The sequence below is a fragment of the Rhinopithecus roxellana genome, chromosome 5 (assembly GCF_007565055.1).
Source record: "Rhinopithecus roxellana isolate Shanxi Qingling chromosome 5, ASM756505v1, whole genome shotgun sequence".
NCBI lineage: Eukaryota > Metazoa > Chordata > Mammalia > Primates > Cercopithecidae > Rhinopithecus > Rhinopithecus roxellana.
Window position 1 is genome coordinate 104,889,205 of NC_044553.1, and position 23,329 is coordinate 104,912,533.

The 23,329-nt window shown below is 55.8% G+C and overlaps 1 protein-coding gene across 3 annotated transcripts in view; it reads left to right on the forward strand.

Moving 5' to 3' along the window:
• KLHL25 (kelch like family member 25) overlaps positions 1-11,310 on the forward strand; it is a 36,940-nt gene extending 25,630 nt beyond the window's left edge. For all 3 annotated transcript variants that reach the window (XM_030931454.1, XM_030931455.1, XM_030931456.1), the window contains exons 2-3: positions 463-2,267; positions 9,574-11,310. In XM_030931454.1, coding sequence (XP_030787314.1) covers positions 474-2,243 — 1,770 coding nt within the window. In that variant the 5' untranslated portion in view covers positions 463-473 and the 3' untranslated portion in view covers positions 2,244-2,267; positions 9,574-11,310. The remainder of the gene's footprint in view (positions 1-462; positions 2,268-9,573) is intronic.
• Positions 11,311-23,329: the final 12,019 nt, after the last annotated feature.

Below are 23,329 nucleotides of genomic sequence, written 5' to 3' on the forward strand. Positions count from 1 at the left end.
GCCTCTCTGAGCTGTGGCTTCCCTAGCTTTAAAATGGGACTCACAGGAGAAGCTTCTGCAGAGGACTGTCATGAGAGTGGAATGTGGTCAAAGGCACCAGTTACTTAGCACTGCCCAGACGCCTGCCTGAGTCAGGAACACCGTTTGCATGTTCTATTAACCATGGGAGGCAGCCTCAACTCTAGCTTACCTAGGGGGTGGCTCATCTGCAGGCCAAAGATGTTTGTCCCAGAGCTGGCCCATACCCTGAGAACAAAACCAGTTTCGGCAGGGCAGGGTGAGACCCAGCCACTCTTGCCTATGTTGTCCTTGGCAACGTGGTTGCGGGAGAGGGACTTGGTTTAGCAGAGGTGAGCAGGGAGTGGGTGGGAGGGGGCAAGGGGGCTCATGCTGAAGAGTGAGTCCTGAGAGGGCAGATGGACAGGAGGGGCTCCTCTGACCTGTGGGCTTGTTCCCCCACAGGCTGGTGCACCATGTCAGTCAGCGTCCATGAGACCCGCAAGTCGCGGAGCAGCACGGGGTCCATGAACGTCACCCTCTTCCACAAGGCCTCCCACCCGGACTGTGTGCTGGCCCACCTCAACACACTTCGCAAGCACTGCATGTTCACTGACGTCACGCTCTGGGCGGGCGATCGTGCCTTCCCCTGTCACCGTGCCGTGCTGGCCGCCTCTAGCCGCTACTTTGAGGCCATGTTCAGCCACGGCCTGCGGGAGAGCCGGGATGACACTGTCAACTTCCAGGACAACCTGCACCCAGAGGTGCTGGAGCTGCTGCTGGACTTTGCCTACTCCTCACGCATCGCCATTAACGAGGAGAACGCTGAGTCGCTGCTGGAGGCGGGCGACATGCTGCAGTTCCACGACGTGCGGGACGCGGCCGCCGAGTTTCTGGAGAAGAACCTTTTCCCCTCCAACTGCCTGGGCATGATGCTGCTCTCGGACGCCCACCAGTGCCGCCGGCTGTACGAGTTCTCCTGGCGCATGTGCCTGGTGCACTTTGAGACGGTGCGGCAGAGTGAGGACTTCAACAGCCTGTCCAAGGACACGCTGCTGGACCTCATCTCGAGTGATGAGCTGGAGACCGAGGATGAGCGGGTGGTGTTCGAGGCCATCCTCCAGTGGGTGAAGCACGACCTGGAGCCACGGAAGGCCCACCTGCCCGAGCTCCTCCGCAGCGTGCGTCTGGCCTTGCTGCCGTCTGACTGCCTGCAGGAGGCCGTCTCCAGCGAGGCACTCCTCATGGCGGACGAGCGCACCAAGCTCATCATAGACGAGGCCCTGCGCTGCAAGACCAGGATCCTGCAGAATGACGGCGTGGTCACCAGCCCCTGTGCCCGGCCACGCAAGGCAGGCCACACGCTGCTCATCCTGGGGGGCCAGACCTTCATGTGTGACAAGATCTACCAGGTGGACCACAAGGCCAAGGAGATCATCCCCAAGGCCGACCTGCCCAGCCCCCGGAAGGAGTTCAGCGCCTCAGCGATCGGCTGCAAGGTCTATGTGACGGGGGGCAGGGGCTCCGAGAACGGGGTCTCCAAGGACGTCTGGGTGTATGACACCGTACATGAGGAATGGTCCAAGGCGGCGCCCATGCTGATTGCCCGCTTTGGCCATGGCTCAGCTGAGCTGGAGAACTGCCTCTATGTGGTGGGGGGACACACTTCTCTGGTAGGCGTCTTCCCAGCCTCCCCTTCTGTCTCCCTGAAACAAGTAGAGAAATACGACCCTGGGGCCAACAAGTGGATGATGGTGGCCCCCTTGAGGGATGGCGTCAGCAATGCCGCAGTGGTGAGTGCCAAGCTGAAGCTCTTTGTTTTTGGAGGAACCAGCATCCACCGGGACATGGTGTCCAAGGTCCAGTGCTATGACCCCTCGGAGAACAGGTGGATGATCAAGGCTGAGTGCCCCCAGCCTTGGCGGTACACAGCCGCTGCCGTCCTGGGCAGCCAGATCTTCATCATGGGAGGTGACACAGAATTCACAGCCGCCTCGGCCTACCGCTTTGACTGTGAGACCAACCAGTGGACACGGATTGGGGACATGACCGCCAAGCGCATGTCCTGCCATGCCCTGGCTTCCGGCAACAAGCTCTATGTGGTGGGGGGCTACTTTGGGACCCAGAGGTGTAAGACTCTGGACTGCTATGACCCCACTTCAGATACATGGAACTGCATTACAACGGTGCCCTACTCACTTATCCCCACGGCCTTTGTCAGCACCTGGAAGCACCTGCCCGCGTGAGGAGCACCTGCCGAGCCCAGCCAGGTGAGCCCCTGGCAGCCCACGGCTACTCTGGATCTGGAAAGGTCATGGGGGAATGCAGTCCCACCTCTTCTCAGTCTGGGTGAAGGTCATCATGTCTTCCAGGGAGGTCTGGGTGGGCAGCAGGTGGCTGGTGTGCTCTGGAGTCAACTCCTGGCTCTGCCTTCTATTTGCAGTTAACCTGGAGCAAATTATTCAACCAGTCTGCAGAATGGGGACAGTAACCGTAGTTAGACCAACATGGTAGTTCCCAAACATGGCTACACTTCGGAATCACCCAGGGACATTTTGACGTGCCATGTGGAACATAGGTCAACCTGCAGAGTCTGAGGGTGCAGTCTCCACACAAGCCTGCTCTTACTTTTGACACCAGGTGCAACAAAGAGGGCCTCCCAAACCACCCTTGGTCAATTTTGCCAGAAGGACTTAGAGAAGTCACTGAAGGCTGCTACGCTTACAGTTACAGTTTATTACAGGGAAAGATACAGATTAAGATAAGCCAAGGGAAGAGACATGCACTAAGGCAGAGTTCAGGAGAATGGCCCCTCCCCATGGAATCAGGACAGTGTTACTCTCCTGGCACTGATGAGTAATGATATGTATGAAGATTGCCACCCAGGCCTGGGCACGGTGGCTCATGCCTATAATCCCAGCACTTCAGGAAGGTTGAGGTGGGCAGATGACTTTGAGCCTAGTGCAAGACCAGCCTGGGCAACGTTCAAAGTCAGTCCTGGCTGGGCGCAGTGGCTCACGCCTGTAATCCCAGCACTTTGGGAGGCCGAGGCAAGTGGATCACAAGGTCAGGAGATCGAGACCATCCTGGCTAACACGGTGAAACCCCCGCCTCTACTAAAAATACAAAAAATGAGCCAGGCATGGTGGTGCACACCTGTAATCCCAGCTACTCAGGAGGCTGAGGTAGGAGGATCACTTGAACTTGGGAGGTGGAGCTGCAGTGAGCCAAGATCATGCCACTGCACTCCAGCCTGGGCAACAGAGTGAGACTCCGTCTCAAAAAAAAAAGCCGGGCGCGGTGGCTCAAGCCTGTAATCCCAGCACTTTGGGAGGCCGAGACGGGTGGATCACGAGGTCAGGAGATCAAGACCATCCTGGCTAACACAGTGAAACCCCGTCTCTACTAAAAAATACAAAAAAAATCTAGCTGGGCGAGGTGGCGGGCGCCTGTAGTCCCAGCTACTTGGGAGCCTGAGGCGGGAGAATGGCGTAAACCTGGGAGGCGGAACTTGCAGTGAGCTGAGATCCGGCCACTGCACTCCAGCCTGGGCGACAGAGCGAGACTCCGTCTCAAAAAAAAAAAAAAAAAAAAAAAAAAATTGCCAACCGGGTATGACATCCATGTCTAAATGGTGGAGTCCCCCCAAAAACTGTAAACACCAAAGCCTGCGGAACAGACAGCCTTGGTTTGAGTGCTGTTTCTCTTGGGGGCAGCTGTATGCTCACCAGCGTGCAAGAGATGGGGAGAAGTCCTTCCTCAAAACCAGCAGGCGTCTAGCTTAAGCGAGGTCATCCTCGGGGGCCTTGGAGCAGGGCTTCCTGCACAGCGAGTGTCCGTGGGTTGCTGCCACACTGTCACTGTGTGGAATCGCTGTGAAAACAGATGACACACAAGGCACTCTGTGGGAGGTGATGGTGGGACAGAGACACTGGGAGCAACTCGAGCCAGGCCCTGCAGACCCTGCAGTGAGGGGAAGGAATGGACGGGAGGAACGTCTCATCTGGTGCTGGTTTAATCTCCTGAGAAGCTGGGTTGGGGGCAGGGTCTTCCCGCAGCAAATAGGGGCAGGATCAGCGTGAGGTCCTGCCATGAGAGAGGGTATCCCGGCCAGTCTGGCAGGGTACTGGGGTAGATGCCAGAGAAGGGTTTTGTGCCCCACATGCTCTCTGTGGTTAGGGCATGGGAAAGGCCAGGGTGTGTGCCACTAGCCCTTGGCCATTCTCCCGGCTCATGCTTTCCTGGGCCCCTCACCCCTGGGATGGGGCAGGAGATCCCTGGGTGCACTCTACCTCCAGCACAAGAAGAGACTGTGGAAGATGAGCTTTCCTGCCGGAGGGAGCCGAGCCGCTTCCCACGATCCTGCAGCGCTGGGTGGTGGCACTGGTCCCTGTGTGTGGGCTCAGCTTCAGGTCATAGGAACCCTGTCAGGAGCTGGCCCAAGCTGAAAAATTAATTTCCTCAGTGAGCCAGCAGCTGCTGATACAAATGCTGAAAGCTGTACCCAGTGAAGGCAGTCACTCTTAGCTGGGATTGCTTCTCAATGGAAGCTGTTGGCTCAGCCGCTAACTCAGACCCAGCCAAGCCTTCGAGTCCATAAGGGGACACGGTGGCAGGCAAGGAGGGCCCAAGAACAAGCATCAAGCTGGTGAACATAGAGTGTTTGGGCTCACAGAGGCCAGCCTGAATAGGAACACTGCTTTTCTTTTCTTTTTTTTTTTTTTTTTGAGACAGTCTCACTCTGTCACCCAGGCTGGAGTGCAATGGTGCGATCTCGGCTCACTGCAACCTCCACCTCTCAGGTTCAAGCAGTTCTCGTTCCTCAGCCTCTTGAGTAGCTGGGATTACAGGTGCGTGCCACCACATCTGGCTTGCTTTTCTCTTTTACAGCTTTTCTGTTTTCTTTTTTTTTTTTGAGACGGAATCTCGCTCTTCTCCCCAGGCTGGAGTGCAATGGCACGATCTCGGCTCCCTGCAACCTCTGCCTCCTGGGTTCAAGTGATCCTTCTGCCTCAGCCTCCTGAGTAGCTGGGACTACAGGTGCCCGCCAGCACGCCCAGCTAATTTTTGTATTTGTAGTAGAAACTAGGGTTTTACCATGTTGGCCAGGCTGGTCTCAAGCTCCTGACCTCAGGTGATCCACCCACCTCAGCCTCCCAAAGTGCTGGGATTACAGGTGTGAGCCACCGCGCCTGGCATTCTTTTTTTTTTTTTTTTTTTTTTTTTTTTTTTTTTTTTTTAATCTGCTCCCTTTGGAGAAAAATCAGACCTGCCAAATTTCTTGATTCCCTGAGGAGATTCCAAGAGGATGCTGGCATTTCCTCACTAATTCCCTGTTGCTGTCCTCTAGGTCATTTAGGAACCTGGGGAATGTTGTCTGTGGGAATGGAGGTGCCTCCCACCTCAGGCCAGCCGGGATGGGCAGGATGAGGGGCCCATGCTGCTGGCCTCAGGCAGCTAAGACCATCTCTGGTCTGAGCCTCCAGACCAGAGACTGCCCCCTGCCTACCCTCCAGGTTGGAGGCTCCCTCTCACCTGGCCCTGCCCTGTCAGCTGGACCTGTTGAGCTCTCCCAGGGGTTACTCTGATCCCGGGGACCTGGAGGGAGCATGCGTGGTGTCTTGGTTGTGACTTTCTGGCTGCTTCACCCTGGACTGGCTCAGCTTCTCCATCTGGACAACGAGCGGAAATCATATTACTCATAGCACTTGGATAGAGATCAAATGATTGCCAGTTTCAGAAGCAGCTTTAAAAGGGGTAGTGATGGAGGACAGGGAGGTGCTGATGATGATGGTTTTGGGGTGCTGTGGGCTGCAAGGGCCTCTAGATGTCCCTGCTTAGCCCCTCCCTCTGAAAGGCCTGTCCACCCATGACTGCTGTTCCTCGGCGGGCACTTGCCCTGTGCCCACTGGAGTCGTCCTCAGTCTGTAATGGGCTTGCTGTCACCAGCTCCATTTAGGGATGAGGAAGCAGACACACAGGACTGAGCCAGTCCCAGACCTGATGGGGTAGCTACCTCCAGACCCTGTCATCCCAGAGCCATGTCCCCAAGGCGTTCTGGGCTGTGTGCTTCCTCGGCTGCCGCGCTGAGTCCAGGTTGCTCTTAAGCTTCTGCCATTGCCCTGCGTTCCAGCTGCTTCCTTCTCATGGGCCTGGCAGCGACCCAGAGACACTCCGGCAGCCCCTCCTCGCCTGAGGCCGCCCCAGTCCCATGGCTTCTGTCCCCTCGCTATGTCCCTGGGTTGTTCCCATGCTCTGCAAAGCCCCTCCTGTCCAGCTTCTGCCTGGACAGCTCAGTGTCCGAGTTCTCTTCAAAGGCAGGGAGTGAGTTAGTCTCTCCACAGAAGGACCTGCAGCACAGAAGCCGACGCCCGGGCATGCCTGGCCTTTCCCAGGTCCCCAGGAAGTGGAACCACAGTGGCTGCAGGCAGAGCTCTTGCTACTCAGGCAGCCATTGCAGAGCTGTCCGGGCTGAGGCAGAGGAGAGCCCCCAACTCAGGCAGCTGCAGACGGGGCCTGTGATGTGGCTCTGAGTGGGAGGGGCTGAGCCCTGGAACCAGACAAGGCTCACGGGGAGCTGGGTGGAGTGCCCTTGACAAGGACGGGGCCAGGGAGGGTGGAAACAAAGCACACCTGCCGCCTCCCCCACGCGGTGGGCGCTCCTGGTGACCATGGCGCTTCTCACTGAGCCTCACTGCCTGCAGCCCCAACCAGCGCATCGGCCACCTAGAGTGTCCTCTGGCAGTGCCTGGGCCCGAGATGGCTTCTGTGGCCACCCCACTCCCCACGTTCCCCTCCCTGACTCTGCTCTCCCAGGCAGCAGTGGGGATCAGGGTGCTGGTGAGAAGTCCAGCTCTCGCTCGTCCCCACAAGCATGGCTGAGTCTCCTGCCTCCATGCTGGGCCCAACTGCCCCTGTCCTTGGAGGCCCCTTTCCATCCATCCTGCAAGACTCTGACATAAGCTTCAGAAGCCACCAGGAGGTCCCCTGCACACTGTGGCCTCTGCACCCCAGATGATGGCCCCTGTTTGTCCACAAGCATTTGTGTTCCCTGTCCTGGCCGCTTGTTGGAACTCGTCGTAGGTGTGAGCATCTGCATCGAGTCCCCTGTCATTCACACAGCTGTTTGTCATAGGTCTTGCTGTTATAGGGCACCCGCTGGGACTCTGAGAGGGGAGACAGTTGGCATCATATGAACAGTGAGTCAGGGCTGGAGCAGGACTTGAGCCCTGCGTGTGCTGGGGAGCTGGCCACGGGCATCTTCACATCTGTGCCCTTGGCACAGAGCACAGGCTTGGCCACAGCTGCCCAGAAGCAGCGGGGAATTGCTGAGCTGGAACCTGAGTGATTTCCAGGGCAGCCCCTTGCTCCAGTGTTGCGGTTGGATCCACAGCCTAGGGGATAGTAGCCAGTGGCCACAGGAGGCCCCGTTACCCACTAAGGGTGCTCTTGCTGTGAACATTCTCTCCTTTCTCTCCCACTGGGTACCCCCTACTCCAGGCCCTTTAAGGCGCAGCCCCCCAACCCTTCTCTCCCACCTGCCTCCAGCATGGGGGGCTGCCGAATGCAAGGCAGGCGTCCAGCTGCCAACAGCTTGTCTTCTCTTCACAGGTGTTTTTGGGGCCTGGCCACTGGGGTGCAGGGCAGGGCTCATTAATCCACTGTGGGCTCCGTCACTGCTGCAGGAGGGACAGTGCGGCACATTCTCTCCTGTCTTAAAAGAAGTTGCTACAGATGGGAAATCCCAGAGCACAGGCCTGAGGGTTTCTGCCAGCCTCGAGGGTTGGGCCTGGCTAAGCGAGTGCCCAGGACGGAGTCCGTCCGTCCAGGCGTCAGCAGTCATTCGTTCCTGTGCCAGCCTGGGGGATAGAGCACCATCCCACCCTCGATGGGGCAGGCTGAGGCCAGCGGGGCAGGCCCTACACCAACAACCCACAGGGTACACGTCGGCCAGGGCCTGCCGCACACAGGAAGTGCAGGGCGGCCGCTGACCCCTGTCGCCTCTGCAGGCTGGAGGGTTAGCCCGTTTCACAGATGAGGAGGCCAGGCCCAGGGAGCACCTGCCAAAAATTAAAGGGCCCAGCCTGAGAGGGAACACAGGAGCCTGGCCCCGAGGCTCCCCAACCCCTGTGCTTCTGGCTGTCATCTGTATTCCTCTCAGCAACTCAGGGTGCCCTGGGGGACACCCCCAGGTAGGTGGGGTGGCTGTTCCAGGTAACGGCCCTTGCCCTGAAGGGACCACATGTCAGCATGTGGCGTGCTGGGACGGGGCCAAGACCGGGCAGCCAGGCCCCAAAGGTTTGGGTTTGCTATGTTAGAGCACCTCAGGATGGTTAGGGCCCCTGTGACCCCAGCTTCACACTTGTGAGGAGCTTGAAGGGATTTGGGGGCCTTCTCAGTCACCCAACCCAGCCTCTGTATCTGGAAACAACTTGACCACCTGGGGAGGGCAGAATTCCTGCAGAGTAGCCTTCAGAGAGCAGAGGGCCCAGCACTGTGAGGGATGGAGAGGTGTACCCCACTTAAAGGGGACAGTCCCATGGAGCCTCAGTGCTGGCTTCAGTGTTTTAATTGAAATGTTACTAAGGTTACTTAGATACACACAAGCATACAACTAGTAAAGCCCCTTATGTTCTTGTTCTTACACAACTGTAAAACTAACACGTACAGGTTAAATACAGCCAAAGCCAAAAACCCCAGACAGCGGCACCATTAATCACTGCTTTGCTGAGGCCCCTTGCCTCGTGGAGTGGATGAACACGCAGGGTTGCTAGAGCGCTCTGCCTGCCTGCCCCCCCCCGTGTAAGAAGGCTCACCTTTTCCCCTTTCAGGGCCTCGGAGTGGTATGTGAGAGGGAACTTCTATGAGGGGAATTGGCTCACTTGGTGATGGAGGCTGAGAAGCCCCATGATAGGCTGCAAGCTGCAGAACCAGGAGAGCCGGGGCAGTCCTCAGCCCAACTACAAAGAACCAAGAGCCTGGGGTGGGGATGGGGTGGTGGGCAGCAAGTCTCAGAGGCCAGAGGACCTGGAGCTCTGATGCCCGATGGCAGAGAAAGAACAACCTAGCTCCAGAAGAAAGAAACCTGAATTCCCGTTTCCTTAGCTTTTTATTCTACCAGGGCCCCAGCCCATCCTATTGTGCTCACCTGCACTAAGGGCAGATCTTCCCCACCCGGGCCACGGCTCTGATGCTGGTTGTCTCTGGAAGCACCCACACAGACTCACCGGGGCAGCCCAGCCATTCGAATCAAGTGCCAGGCCGCTTGGGTTTCCCTTCCAGGAGAAGAGGGCCAGGCTCCATGCCTGCTGCAGCACTGAGAATACATAATGCATCCCCGGGGTCTGGGTATCCCCGAATCCAATTAAGTTGACACCTGAGTCATCCGAGTGTGGCAGATGAAAGCAGGCCTGGGGTGCCTGAATCACCGGACTGCGCTGCTGGCGAATGGTGGATCTGGTGGTGTCATGCCCAAGCCTCATGGGCAGCTGCCTCATTGTCATTTTGTTTCAGATCAGGTCAGAACAAAACAATGTGGCCACTGATTGATTTTCTCTTTCTCTCCTCCTTCCACAGCCCGCGGCTCTCAGTGTCACAGCGTGGCCTTGGCTTATGTGCCACAGCGGGAGCTGAGCGGGTCCTGGACCAGCTCTCCGAGAGGTGGAAGGGGCCTCGCCAGCTCTGGGGAGCAGCAGCCTTGGGCTGTTCGGAGCTTTAGGCACAAGAAGAGAAGCATCTCTTGCATCTGTGCCCCTGGGGGCCTCTTCAGCTTTGCAGTGGTTTATAGGAAGACATACCTCCCAGAGGGGCATGGACTGCCACCAGGACTGACCCTGGCGTCGGGGAGAAGGACACTTGCAGAGCGTTGAGATCACCTGTTTGGCAGGTCCTGGACTGGGGCCGGGCCGGCAGGGACAGGGAGGAGCCCCGGGTGGCTTTCGGGGCTGCAGCACTGCCACACATCCTTTCCCTCCCGGCCTGCCCTGCTGGGGCACTACTGCCACCTATAGATGGTGTCCCAGGCCTGGGAAACCAGGTTCCCAGGGGTTGAGACCAGAAGGTTGATAAGCAGAGAACCCAGGACAGATTTTATAAGGTGTAGAAACTGCAGGGGGTGTGGAGCTCAGTGACATCCACGAGGTAATAAGGCTAATTGCCTTATTTGCTAATAAGAGCAAAGGACACCCAGACCTCCAAGGTTTGTGGGCCCCTGCCACAAAGCTGTAAGTCCCAGCCCACCCACTCAGGGCCTTGCCCAGTGCTGTGGCCTGGTGGGGACACAGATGCTCTGGCCACTCAGTGGAGCTGGGCCTGCAGCAGACTCAGGACTCCGAGTGCCCTGGGGGTCACCCCTCACATCCCCTCCTCAGAGCCCACCCTGAGAGGCAGCAGTGACCCCCGTGGTACACACCTGCCAACAGCACTGGGGGCTTCCCTCCAGGAGACCACGCTGCCCTCCAAGACCAGGGGCAGCTGTGAGCTGGGATATCAGAGGGACCCCAGGGAGTCCCCTGCCTAACCCCCCAGGGCCGCATCCGTCTCAGTTTGGGGGACAGCGATGGGGCCCTCACCATCCTCTTGCGTCTATCTTGGCCCCCATTTGCTCCCTGAGCTCCAAGATAAGAATGGCCGTGAGAGAACTGCTGAACATTTGTTCATTGCTGTCACCTCCTGAGTCACTGGGGTCCCGCAGCAGAACCTCCCTGACACCTGGGCTGTGGAGAGGTTGGTGCCTGTCAGTGACCATCCTACTGCCTCTCACTCACTCCTAACCCCCTGTTTGAGGGGGAGGGGTGTTGGTGCCTTAACGGGGCTGGGTAGGGTGTCCAAACTTGTGGCTTCCCAGGCACCTGCAGTGTGAACACTGCTTGACTGGCTCAGGGTTAGGGCTGCAGAGGGGGCTGTGCCACAAACCAGTTACTTAAGCAGCCCTGAGTGTCCCCATGCCTTGGTGCGGATCCTGGAGGCCTCTTGGGGGTGGGACCTTTGGGCAGGGTTTGCCCACTGATGCGCCCCCCACCATGGGGCACTGGCTACATGGGGCTCCTTGGACCCTGTAGACCCCGCAGACCCCGCCTATGTCAGGCCGGTTGCCCGAAGACATTCAGCTGTGGTCCCCGGGGATGGCTTTGCTGGCACACGCAGGAGCCCGGCCGCGGGGCTGCAGGGAGTGCACCTGGACCCGTGGCGTTGCTTCATTGAGATAAAGAACACTTACCACATAGTACAAAGGATGGGCCATGGTGCTTTCCCCGAAAGTTGTGTTGAGTTTTTACCAGTTTCCTAACTTAATAAAAAGAGTTGAGAAAATTCTTTGCCTGCCTTGTGTGCTGGGATCAGTCTTGGAGACGTTGCTGTTGGCTGACTTCAGTCCTGTCCCACCAGCCAAGGCTCAGGCCTGCCTGCTGGCGTCTGCCCCTCTCATGAGCTGGGAAGGGGGACCCACCCGGATGAGAGGTCTCCCCATTCCTGTCTCCTCCTGAAGTTACTTTAGAAGCCATGAAGTTGATTCCGTGGAGAGCCCTGATCCTGTCTGCCCCTCCTCTTGAGGCGATTCTCTCCTGGAAACTAGTAAATAGAAGCTGGGAATGTCATTCCATCCACTCGAAAAGGCAGAACCTCCAGTTGATGCTCCTTTGTCTGAAAATAACCCAAGCGCCATTCAGAGGGGCAAAATGGCTGCAGGAGGCAGCTCTGCGGTCTGAGCGCCAGCTCACAGCACCATTGTGCCCGTTGGTTGCACTGTGGGTCCTGGTCTACCTGCCCTTCTTGTGGGTTTTCATAGTCACCATGAACCTCATGAGCTCAAGCATATGCCCGCGGGATAAACATCGTGTTCTGTGTTTTGTGGTCTCACCCTCAGGCGCCCCTCAGACAGCGGGCAGCCCAAGAAGGTCATGCTGTGGCGCAGCCTGGGTGCGGGGTGGCTGTGCTGTGAACGGGAACCCGGAGGTGCCCCAGCACGGCGGCTCTCAGCGGCGGCTTTCATGGTGCTCAGGTGGTGTGCTGGCCCACAAAATCCAAATGGCGCCTTCACAGTGTAAGAAGTGCTCTGATGCTGGCGTAGGGGCATGACGTCACATTCCTTAGAAAATGGAATGATCTTGAGTGGGTTTGTCTCAGAGATGAGTATGGTGCGTGTACAAGGGCCAAGAGCAGAGAGGGCCTCGTCCCTCCCCCTGCCCAGAGGTGCAGCCCTGGGAGGGGCGTCCTAGGACTCGCCTCGCACTGTCCGCTCCTGCAGCAGTGGTGGGGACCACAGGTGAATGCCACCACTTCCATACAGGCCTGAGCGCTTCACTCTGGCCAGCGCTTCACATCCAAAGCCAGAAGTTGGCTCCAGCTAGAGTCCTGTGAGTACAGCTCAGACAGCAGCAAAGGTGAAGTTCCCTGTCACGCAGTCACAGGGTGAGTGTGAGCCGGCCGTGGCCCACAGGGCTCCAGCGTTGCACCCCACCCCCTCTCTCCCTGCTCTGCCGTCTTCCATGCAATGCAGCGGTTTCCTGGTCCACCCTGGCCATCCCCGCCCCGGCTGTCCCATCTGCATTCCAGCCAGTGGGAAGGGGAGGAGAGAAAGTGATGGGCAAGCCTGTTTTAAGGGCATGGCCCAGAAGTTACACCATAACTTCTGCATTCTCCCGGCAGCTAGAACTCAGTCACATCCATGCCTGACTGCGAGCGGGACTGGAAAGTGCCCCGACGAAACATCAGGACTTCAACACAACTAAAGGGAGCATAGATATTAGACAGGCAGCAGCCTCTTCCTCTACATGTTGGGTCAAGGTTGGAAGGAACCTGGGCACACCGCCCTGCCTCCCGCTTCTCTGGGAGCATGTAGAGCCACTGTCTGCCAAGATCCTGGCTCTTGTCAAACCCCTCTTGTCGAGCAATTGTCAAGCCCCGATTGTGTGCTGCTCACTGGCCAGTGCTTTGCATAATTACCTCCTTTAACCTTCGCAGTGACCCCCGGAGGTAGACATTCTTGTCCTCTTCTTGCCGATGAAGAAATGGGTCCAGAGGTCACAGTAACTTGCCCAAGGTCTCATTCTAGTAGGAGGAGGAGGAGGCAACACAGTGGCAACTGACAGAATGTGGACTCTGGAGCTAGGCCCACCTGGGTTTGGGTTCAAGCTCTCATGTGTGGCTCTCATGTATGTACAAGCTTGGTTAAACCACTTGATTCTCTGATACGGGCTTAATGATAGCAGGGTTAAGAGTTGAGGTCGAGTTCCATAAAGCACTAAACACCATGACCAATGCCCATAGCCCGTTACAGCCGCCACATTGCAGCAGTGGAACTGGGATTTGAAACCAAGCCATATGCTACATTGTGGGGGCTGGGAGTGGTGTTGCTTCCAGTCATTACCCAGCAGGCCTAGCTCCATGTTCCTTGGCCTCCCAGGGGTCAGACTGAGTCTGGGACAGGGCTTGGGGAGGGGAGAAGCCACCCTCCCCATCTGTGATGGGGCAAGGCCTCTCTGGAAACTTTGGGCCCGAGATGGCCAGTGGAGCTTTCCTTGGTTGTGCCTGATGCAGGAAAGAAAATAGGCCATCTTGGAGGCTTTGGCATCCTGAGAGCCTGCCTGGGGGGACTGTCAAGTTGCCAAGGGCAAGGAGAGGGTAGCCAACTGCCTCCTCCACCTGGCTGTTCAGCCAGGTCTCCCTGCCTTCAAAGGACACTTCTTTGGCCAGGAACTGACAAGAATGAGCCCAGAGTCATTCACCGCAAGGGTGTGTGGCGGCCGCCCCTTGCTCAACACCCAAGGCTGCAAATCCTAGTGGGGAAAGAAGCAGCCTCTTCAGAAGTGATTGTCTAATGAGCGCAGCTTGCAAAGAACCTCGGTTCTTCTGGATCATCACCCGGGGGGATATTTTGCAGAGTAAGAAACTTGTATGCCCCGTCCATCATGTCCCCGCCCCGGCCCCAATCCCAGCCCAGATGGATCTGCCCGGCCTCTCCTTCAGGAGGTGGAAATTACGGCTGAATTATGGAAGAGGTGGTCTCTTCCAACTTGAAGAGACCATGAAGGTGATCGGCCCCCAGCTCCTCTTCTGCTCTCAGGCCCAGCCCTACCTGACATACAGCTTGTCCCGCTCATGGTACCTGCAGAGGTTCAGGCCCTGCCCAGGGAGCCAGGGTGATTCGGGTGAATTTCCCAGAGTGGGCACAATATTGTCCTGCATTTTCCCTTGCCTTGTTGGGCTTTGGGATGTGGCTCTGCCTCACTGAGGGTCAAGGAAAAGCCTAGAATAGGCCACAGTCTTCTTAACTTAGGATTTGGGATCAAATTCAGGGGATCCATGCACTTGGGTGGGAGAAAAATGACATATTTATTTTCACTAACCTCTGACTGAGGTTAGTGATCAAGTGATCCGCCCGCCTCAGCCTCCCAAAGTACTGGGATTAGAGAGCCACTTCGCCTAGCCCAAGGTCGCTGTTGAGGTCACCATTTTAAAGCTGAGGAAACACGCTCAGCATGGCAGTAGAAGCTCTGTTGGTTTCTGTGTGTCTGGCCCCAGCTGCCCAGGCCCCCTGAACCTGAGGGGCCTTACTCTGGCCCTGGGATTGGCCTGGGTTTGGAACCTGGCACTCGGGACCCTGAGAGTTTGCAGCAGTAGGGGAGCAGTGGCTTTTTTGAGTTGAATTGAGTAAGGCTGGACTCCTTTTCTGTCCTTTCTGCAGGTAAAGGAGATGAGCAGTGTTGCTCTGGTACCCAGAGAAGCTTCCAGGCACTCCTGGGTTGCACGATAGATTACATAATTCTATTGATGGGCACCAGCTCCATGCCAGGCCCCAGGGCTCCAAAGCCATTTCCAGGTAGACTCATCGCAGCTTTCCCACTCAGCTTGCAGGGCTGGTGGGGAACCAGGGAAGTTGGGGGCAAGAGAGACACATCCCGCCAAGCCCACCCTGTGGTGGCTCTACCAGCGTCGGGACCGCAGAGCGGACAGGACGGCACAGTCTTATCCTGACCACCTGCATTCAGGAGAAATGCAGGCTCCAAGAGCAAGTACCATGAATGGCTTCACCACAGCTGCGCTTTCTTCACATTGGCTCCTGTGAGCTTCCGCAAAGCTTCCAAAGCTGGCCCCGCTTCTCCCCCCTGCAGAGTGAACACTGAGGCGCTCTGTGTCTCTCATCTCTACAACCCTAACTGGGGCCTCATCAAAGACTAGCGAGGAGTAGGTCCTGTCTCTTCCTCTCGCCACCTCCCCACTTCCCATGGAGAATAGTGAGATTTTTAAAATGAGAGTTGAAGCCATACCGAAAAGCCTGGTGCTGTTAAATGCAGCTGTGACATTTGCCTGAGAGAGGTGGCCCGTCTGCGAGGGGGTGGGGGTTCAGCTCCCAGTCTGCCCTCCAAGCTGGTGTTGCCAGCTGTGGCTGCCTCTTTGCTGTAGGCCTGCGAGGTCCCTGCCATGCCTGTCTCCTCCTCCCAGCAGGAGTGTGAGCTCTGCTCTGGGGTCAAGGCCAGACCTTGGCAGCCCATGTGCTTGGCTCCCCCAGCTTAGCCTGAGGATGTGGGTCCTCAGTTTGCACTGTGCAGCATCGGGGGCCACACTGCAGTCAAGCCAGCTGGGTACAAACATCAGCTCTTCCTCTAGTCGGTGGCCCTCATTGGGAAGGTCCCTCTGCCCCTGCAACTTCATTTCCTCATTCATAACAAAGAAACATGGAACAGATCATATTGCTTGTTGTAAGAATTGAAGTAAATCGGGTAAAGGGGATACTAGATTTCCGTCAACAATGTCCATTTCTTTTGCCCATGTACGTTTCCAGCTTGAGTAAAGAGTGTGTGTGTGTGTGTGTGTGTGTGTGTGTGTGTGTGTGTGTAAAAATTGAAAGAAGAAAGCATTCCAGCTTTTCTGGGGAGTTGAAGGCAATTTCAATAAAAATACATGTTTCTGGCCGGGTACGGTGGCTCATACCTGTAATCCCAGCACTCTGGGAAGCTAAGTCAAGTGGATCACTGGAGGTCAGGAGTTTGAGACCAGCCTGGCCAACATGGTGAAACCCCCGTCGTGGCAGGCGCTTGTAGTCCCATCTACTCAGGAGGCTGAGGCAGGAGAAACGCTTGAACCCAGGAGGCAGAGGTTGTAGTGGGCTGAGATTGCACCACTGCTCTCCAGCCAGGGTGACAGTGTGACTCTGTCTCCAAACAAACAACAACAACAACAAAAAGTTTCCATTTTAGCTGTGGCTGCCAGGAAGGCCCAGAGCCCACCAGAAGGTTCCTCACAGAGGCGTGTCGTCCCTCCTGTTGGCAGGAGTGCTTTGTCCTCCTTCTGTGGCTTGAAATTGTATGAGCCACCTCAGAGAAATGGTTACTGCCATCACAGGGTTCAAAGGACCTCAACTTCTGGTTGAAAAGTGTGCAGAGTCTTACAAAACTTTCTGTGACTTCCTGATTTTCAGACTTTTTGGGAGGCTGACCACCTCCAGGAAGACTGATTTGCTGTGTTGCTGGTGGGGACAGTCACCCTCAGGTCCAAGCCTCAGTGTGATGACTGAAAGAAGACTGTACGGGTTGGGCGCTTTGCTCAGTGCATGCTGAGCCCCGAGGGTCAGGCCGTGGCTTGGCAGATCTTCCCCAGGCGACCTAGAATGTCACTGGGCATGAGCTGGGTTTGTCCAGGCTTGTCTAGCTGGAGTCAGGGCTAGCGGGTGAGGAGGTGTTTCTCTCTCTTGCCAGGTAAAAGCCAGGGCTTCAAATGCTTGTGGTGATGGAGAAAGAGCAGGAAGACACCAGGGCCCCACCTTCCTTGGGGGGAAGTGGTCTGGCATACAGGGCTCCCACCGCAGAGAGGAGCTTCGTGATGGGCCCCAGGCTGGGTGAGTCCTGAGGAACTCCTCTGGGATCTGGGGATGCGCTTTCCCAGAACCGTGCCTCTGCCCGTGCCTGTTCCTCCTTTCCCACCTTTCTTCCTCAATCCCCCTTCTTTCATTTCACAAAAGGAAGTTATCTCTCGTCCTTCCTGAAACTCATTATGGTGCATTGCTCAGGGTATAAAAACATCTGGGGCACCAAATGGACGTGTTACGGTTGAGCAGCATGAGGGAAAAGTGGATTGCAAAGCATATGGTTGTTAAACAGGGCAGTGCCTTTTGGAGTTCAATTGACAAGCATATGACAAGGTTCCATATCTTTGTGTGTCCATCTGCTCACCTGCCTGTCCATCCACACATGCATCCACCCATCCACCTGCCCACGCACCCACTCATCAGCCTACCCACCATTCATTCATCCACCCATCCACCTGTCCACTTGTCCGTCCGTCCATCCATCCATCCATCCATCCATCCATCCATCCATCCATCCATCTACTCATTCATCCTACCTCCCTCCCTCCCTCCCTCCCTATTATTAACAAGTCATAATTCAGAAGTGAGATAGCTGTCACTAAATAACATTTTTAGTTGTCAACTAAATAACATTTTAATTTTAATTTAAAAGCAATCAAACTTTTAATGGAAATTGAATTCTGAATTGGCCAATTTGCCAAGAAGTACTGGCTTTGCTAATGAGGTCACATGGTGGGCATTTTCTGTAAGTTGAACAACTTAAGCCTTTAGCCCTAAATATATTTGAAGCATGAAAATAATGTCCCAAATTATATACTTGGTAACAGTTACACTTGTGATACCAATTGAGAGCTAGACATAAAACCATGTGAAAGGTACATGGTGGTTCACATTTGTTTTAGGAGGACACAGGAACCAAAAGTGCCGATCAGTGACTGTGTCTTCCCTTCAGAAGCCAGCACAGAGCTGGGCGTGGGACTTAGCTGGACTTCCTCTCTGCCTTTTGGGACGAGGTATGGCTGATGCCTTGATGTGGAGGGGGAAGCAGCGGCATCGAGCCCATGCCCACAGTTGGCCTAAGGCCCACTCAGCACCTGGTGCCAACCCAGGGCAGTAAGAGGAGGCAGGAATTCCAGGAATGAGCCGGCTGGCCCTGGGCTGGTTCCGACAGGCTCCCTGCCCTGGCAGAGGCTCCAAATCTGAGGTTTCTTCCAGAGGACGCCAGGCCAGGTGCAGCGATGGGGTTGGGAGTCTAAGGTAGGGACAGGAAGGGGGTGACCCTGTAACCCGAAACACTTCAGTTGTCTCATTTCAAATACCCCTGTATGGAAATAAACTAATGACATTATTGCACAGAAAATGCTATGTGACCATCCACCATAGAGAGTTAGTGACTTGGAAAGATGCTTACGATATAAAGTGGAAAAAGGCAGGACGACCCATTATATAAAATAAACTATGTGTGTTTATAGAAAAGAGACCGGGAGGGTGGACCACCGTGTGAATTGTGCTTATTTCTAGATGTTCACTGTAGGTGATTTTTAGAAACATTCTTACTGAATTATAATTGATGTACAAATAAACTACACATAAACTATACAGTTTTGTAGATTCTGACATATGTCTATACCCATGAAACTTGCATCACAATCATCATAGTGACATCTATCACCCATGAAAGCTTCCTTATGCACCTTGTTAATATGAATAACAGTTTTATCAAGACATAATTCACATACCATACAGTCCACACATTGAAAGGGTACAGTCGGCCAGGTGCTCATGTCTGTAATCCCAGCACTTTGGGAGGCCGAGGTGGGCACATCGCTTGAGGTCAGGAGTTTGAGACCAGCCTGACCAACATGGCAAAACCCCATCTCTACTAGAAATACAAAATTAACCATGCGTGATGCATGTGCCTGTAATCCCAGCTACTCAGGAGACTGAGGCTGGAGAAGCGCTTGAACCCCGGGAGGCGGAGGTTGCAGTGAACTGAGATCGAGCCACTGCATTCCAGCCTGGGTGACAGAGCAAGACTCCATCTCAAAAAAAAAAAAAAAAAAAAAAAAAAAAAAAAAAAAATGCAAATTCTTTGGCTTCAGCTTTGGATAGTCTGATTCATTACCTCTGGGGTTGGGCCCAGGGATATGCATTTTAACCAGCAGTCCAGATCATTCTAAAGCAGGAGACCCAGGGACTGCCCTTTGGAAAACACTGGTCTAAGGGGAAATCCCAGGTCTGCTGTCAGAGATGTGGGTTTGTGCCTGGCTCTGGCTGGGCCAACTGAGCTCCATGAGCCCTGTCATCACCTGCCAATGGGGAGACTCGATCCGATCCCCCTTCAGGACGTCACGTACCCCAAGATAATGGGTAGGAGGCTCCTGTGGCTTTCCCAGTGAGTGCCCCCCTCTATCGAGCTCTGAGGCCCGAGAGAACTAATTCTAAGAAGTCAAAATATTGAAAAACTTTCTTTGACGCAGGTGAGTCTGAAACCACGTGGAATCCTCCAAATCACAGGAAGTGCTCACACCTGGCAGGCCTGCTGTTGGGGAACTGTGAGGACATTAATCAAGTTCAGCCTCCATGTTGTCATTCACTTCCTGCCAAGCGGGACAAAAGGGTGTATATTTTTCTTACAATAACTGGGGTAGGTGTCATCCCATTTTATAAATAAACTGTAGTGCAGAGAGGTTAAGCCTGTTGCCTCAGGACACATAGACGTGGGGTCCCAGCGTGTGAATTTCATCTGTTTCCAGACCTAGCAGGTTGACTCTTCAGCCTGCCTTCCCTGAGCGACTCTCATCCCAGTGGGAGAGGGTGAGAGCCCCTGGGCTCCCTGGTCCTAGACAGGGTCCCAGCAGGCCTGGCCCACTTTCAGCTAAAAGCCCCTGGTTGTGGTGGGGCTCAGCTGCCTTTGGTTGGGGCTGAGCTGCCCCACAAGCCTCTGGGCAGTCCAGCTGGAGGCCCCCAGCAGGGGCAAGCATTCTGAGACAACTGGAACAATATCCACCCTCCAGACTCGGCCCTGCTGGCAGCACAGTGGTGTCCCCCCAGGCTCCTGGGATAGCCCTGGCCATCCCTGATTCCCAGGACCCAGCTCTGGAATGAAGGTGTGGGTGAGGAGGCCTTCAGCCCACTTCCAGGGGAGCAGGCAAAGGAGAGCTCAGCACTGCGTTGGCCTGGAGTGAGCTGCGGAGATCCAGGTATCTGATTCTGTGTAAGGGGCAGGCCTGTCAGGTAAGGGAGCAGACGGGAAGGTGGGGAGAGGTTTGACCTGGCTGTCAGGGAGGGCTTCCTGGAGGAAGTGACAGTTCACCTGAGCTAAGCTAAGGGAGGTGGAGGTGGCTGCTCTGAGGCAGATTGCATCTGTGTGTGTGTGGCTGTGTGCTGCCCAGGAAGATGGAGAAGACTGAGTCTGCCCCCCTGGAGAGCTCTCTTCAGACTCTTCATGAATCCGGGGCCACTGTCATGGCAGCTGTCCCACGGCTCCCCTGACATGCTTCCAGATGAGTGTGTTGGGCCCTAGACCAAGCACTTCGCTCATCTCTTCAGCATCATGATGAATGTGCGCGCCACCTGCAGACTCTGCAGTCCCTTCTGAAAGAGGAAATGGAGACAGAGGTTTAATAGCTTGGCCACTCGGCTATGAGCCGCAGGCCTGGAGTCTGTATCCATCCTGGTGCCTCTGAGTGGCCCCCTCAGCCCCTGTCCACAGCCCTCCCTGACAGAGGGGACCCCAGCATGGCCCTCTCCCAGGCTCCTCAGGGCAGGCAGCCCTGCTTCACTTGCCCAGCAGCCCTCTCCTTTGGACCACAGAGAAGAACCAAGGTTGTCCAGGCAACCGCCACCTCAAACTCCAAAGCTGGGGGTGGGGTGAGAAGTCCAGGGACAGCTCAAAGGGAAGCGGCGACCGGGGAGGAAGGGAGAGAAAAGCAGGCTGGCTTCCAGCTGGTCCATTCCAAGGAGCCACGTTATGACCCCCTCCCCACAACTCTCCCACTGAGGCCTCCAGGGTCCTTATCCCTGGCGGGGTCCAGATTCTGTTCCCCAGGAAGAAGGAAAGTTTCTCAAAGGCATGGGGAGAGAGGGGTAGCCTACACATCTGTGGGACTAGGGCTGTGTAGAGCAAGCCATTACCATATGAAAGGAGGAGGCCTGAGCGGTGGTGGGAGGGGCCAAAGCTGTCACTTTGATACCAAAGGCAGCTGGGGATGGTGGAGGGGGTAGGGGAGGGGAGGCAGCGACGGAGGGCCCCAAACTGGGGTGGAGGGAGTAGGCTGTTGGCGCCCTGGGACCCACATCCTCCCCGTTTAGGGCACACACCACTTCCTCCCACTTGCGACTCCTCTCTGGCCCGGGGGGACACTCACAGAGGTGGCAGGACGGTGCTGGAACTGGACTGCTTCAGGACCCTCTGGGTGACCTGCCACTGTGCCCCTGAAGAAATAGAGTCAAATTTTAAGGACAAAGGAGTCTCCTAAGACTCCAAAGAACAGGAACTGTGGTGGGAATGGGGAGGTGGGGGGCTTGGGGAGGCACTTCTTGCTGTGCAGAGGCTGGATGAGGGGGCTGTCACCCCCAGGCAGGGAGTTCAGGGAGTTCCAGGTCTGAGGTGTAACAATCTGCAGCTCAGCTCTCCTGCCCTCTGCTTCTGTGGCTGCTTCCAAGGAAATCGCAAGCAGCGTGCAAGACTCCTCTCCTCCCAAGCTCCTCCCTGGCCTTTGGTTTTTGGGGCCTCCTAATGTCCTCCCCACACTTCCGGTTTAGATCTCTGTCTTGCAGCATCAGCAACTCCCACTTCTTTTCCGGCAGGCTGTGGCTGCATCCGGCATCTCCTGCTAGTTCACAGGCGGCCGCCCCTAGGCCTCGGGCTTTCCCTGGGGACAAGGGACCTTTGAACGGAAAATGGCCACTTTGGTAGGAGCCACTTGGCGGCCAGGTCTGTGCTGCAGCACAGGCTCTGGGCACAGCAGCCTCCATCAGGAGTGGGCAGAGGCTTCTGTCCCTATTGAGTGGCTGTGTAGTGTTCTTGGGGCCCTCTGCGCTGTGTCTCTGCTATCCTGGAAGAGAAGAATGGAACCTTCTTGCTCTTCTTGCCTCCCAGACAGGGCCTGTCCCTGGCTCAGAACCAACTGCGGTGAAAAGCGGAGGGAGGCAGGCCATGGGAACCACTCCTCTTGCCCTGCTGAGGGTGTCTGGGTGGATGAGGGCCACCACGGACCCAGGGCAAGATGGCTGCAGTGGGGGAGGAGACCACCGGGGCAGCAGTGACAGCCAAGTGTAGCCAGCGAGAGAGAAAAGACCAGTGTTTACTGGCTTGCGGGGAGGCAGCTATCACCAGGGCTACAAGACTCTGTGAAGAAACACGTGCACTTCCAAGTTTGTGGTAAAATGAAAGACACTTGGCAGCTGGGCAGGACTTTTGTGGGGTTTTTTTTTTTTTTGAGGAGTCTCACTCTGTTGCCAGGCTGGAGTGCAGTGGTGCCATCTTGGCTCACTGCAACCTCCGCCTTCCGGGTTCAAGCAATTCTCCTGCCTCAGCCTCCCAAGTAGCTGGGACTACAGGCGCATGCCACCTTGCCCAGCTTTTTTTTTTTTTTTTTTTTTTGAGACAGAGTCTCACTCTGTTGGCCAGGCTGGAGTGCAGTGGCATGATCTCGGCTCACTGCAACCTCTGCCTTCCAGGTTCAAGCAATTCTGCCTCAGCCTCCCGAGTAGCTGGGATTACAGGTATGTGCCACCATGCCTGGCTAATTTTCGTATTTTTAGTAGAGACGGGGTTTCACCATGTTGACCAGGCTGGTCTTGAACCCCTGAGCTCAAGTGATCTATCCGCCTTGGCCTCCCAAAATGCTGGGATTACAGGCGTGAGCCACCGCACCCAGTCAGGACTTACTTTCTGGTGACTGGGTCAGGGAGGGGCAGGGAGCTGGGAAGTGGCAGAGCGGGGACTCTGGGCAGCTTTGCTCAGGTTCTCCGCATTACTGTGAACAGCACAGTTCTCCAAGGCCCAGCTGGATTTAAGGGCCTTCCTATAGGTCTAGAAAGCGCAGACTCGAAGAGTAGGAAGCCAGTAATCTAAAAAAGGCAGGCACAGTCTGTGCTGGTAGAGCCAGTGACAGCTACAGCCCTGTGTGTCTCCAGGGCAGACCCGGCATTCTGGGGTCAGACCTGGTGAATCACCCGGGAGCTACAAGTAGAGACGATCTTTCTTCTTGAATTAGTTTCTGGCAGTTGCTCTAGTTTGGGGGTGGGATGGGGTGGAGAATGTTAGCGAAGGAAGAGAAAGGAACGTTAAGGGAAGTCGCAGGCAAGAGAGAGAGAGACAGAGAGAGAGAGAGAGAGAGAGACAGAGAGAGAGAGAGAGAGAGCCGTCCCCAGCAGCTGCTCGGTGCAGAATCTGGCTCCGGAAACTATGGAAATTAACCTTTGCGTTGGGAGAAGCCTCTCCTCAAGAGCTTTGGGGGTGGATGGGGAGTGTCCCTTCTACAGGAACCAGGAACAGGAATAAATCACAGCACCAACCAA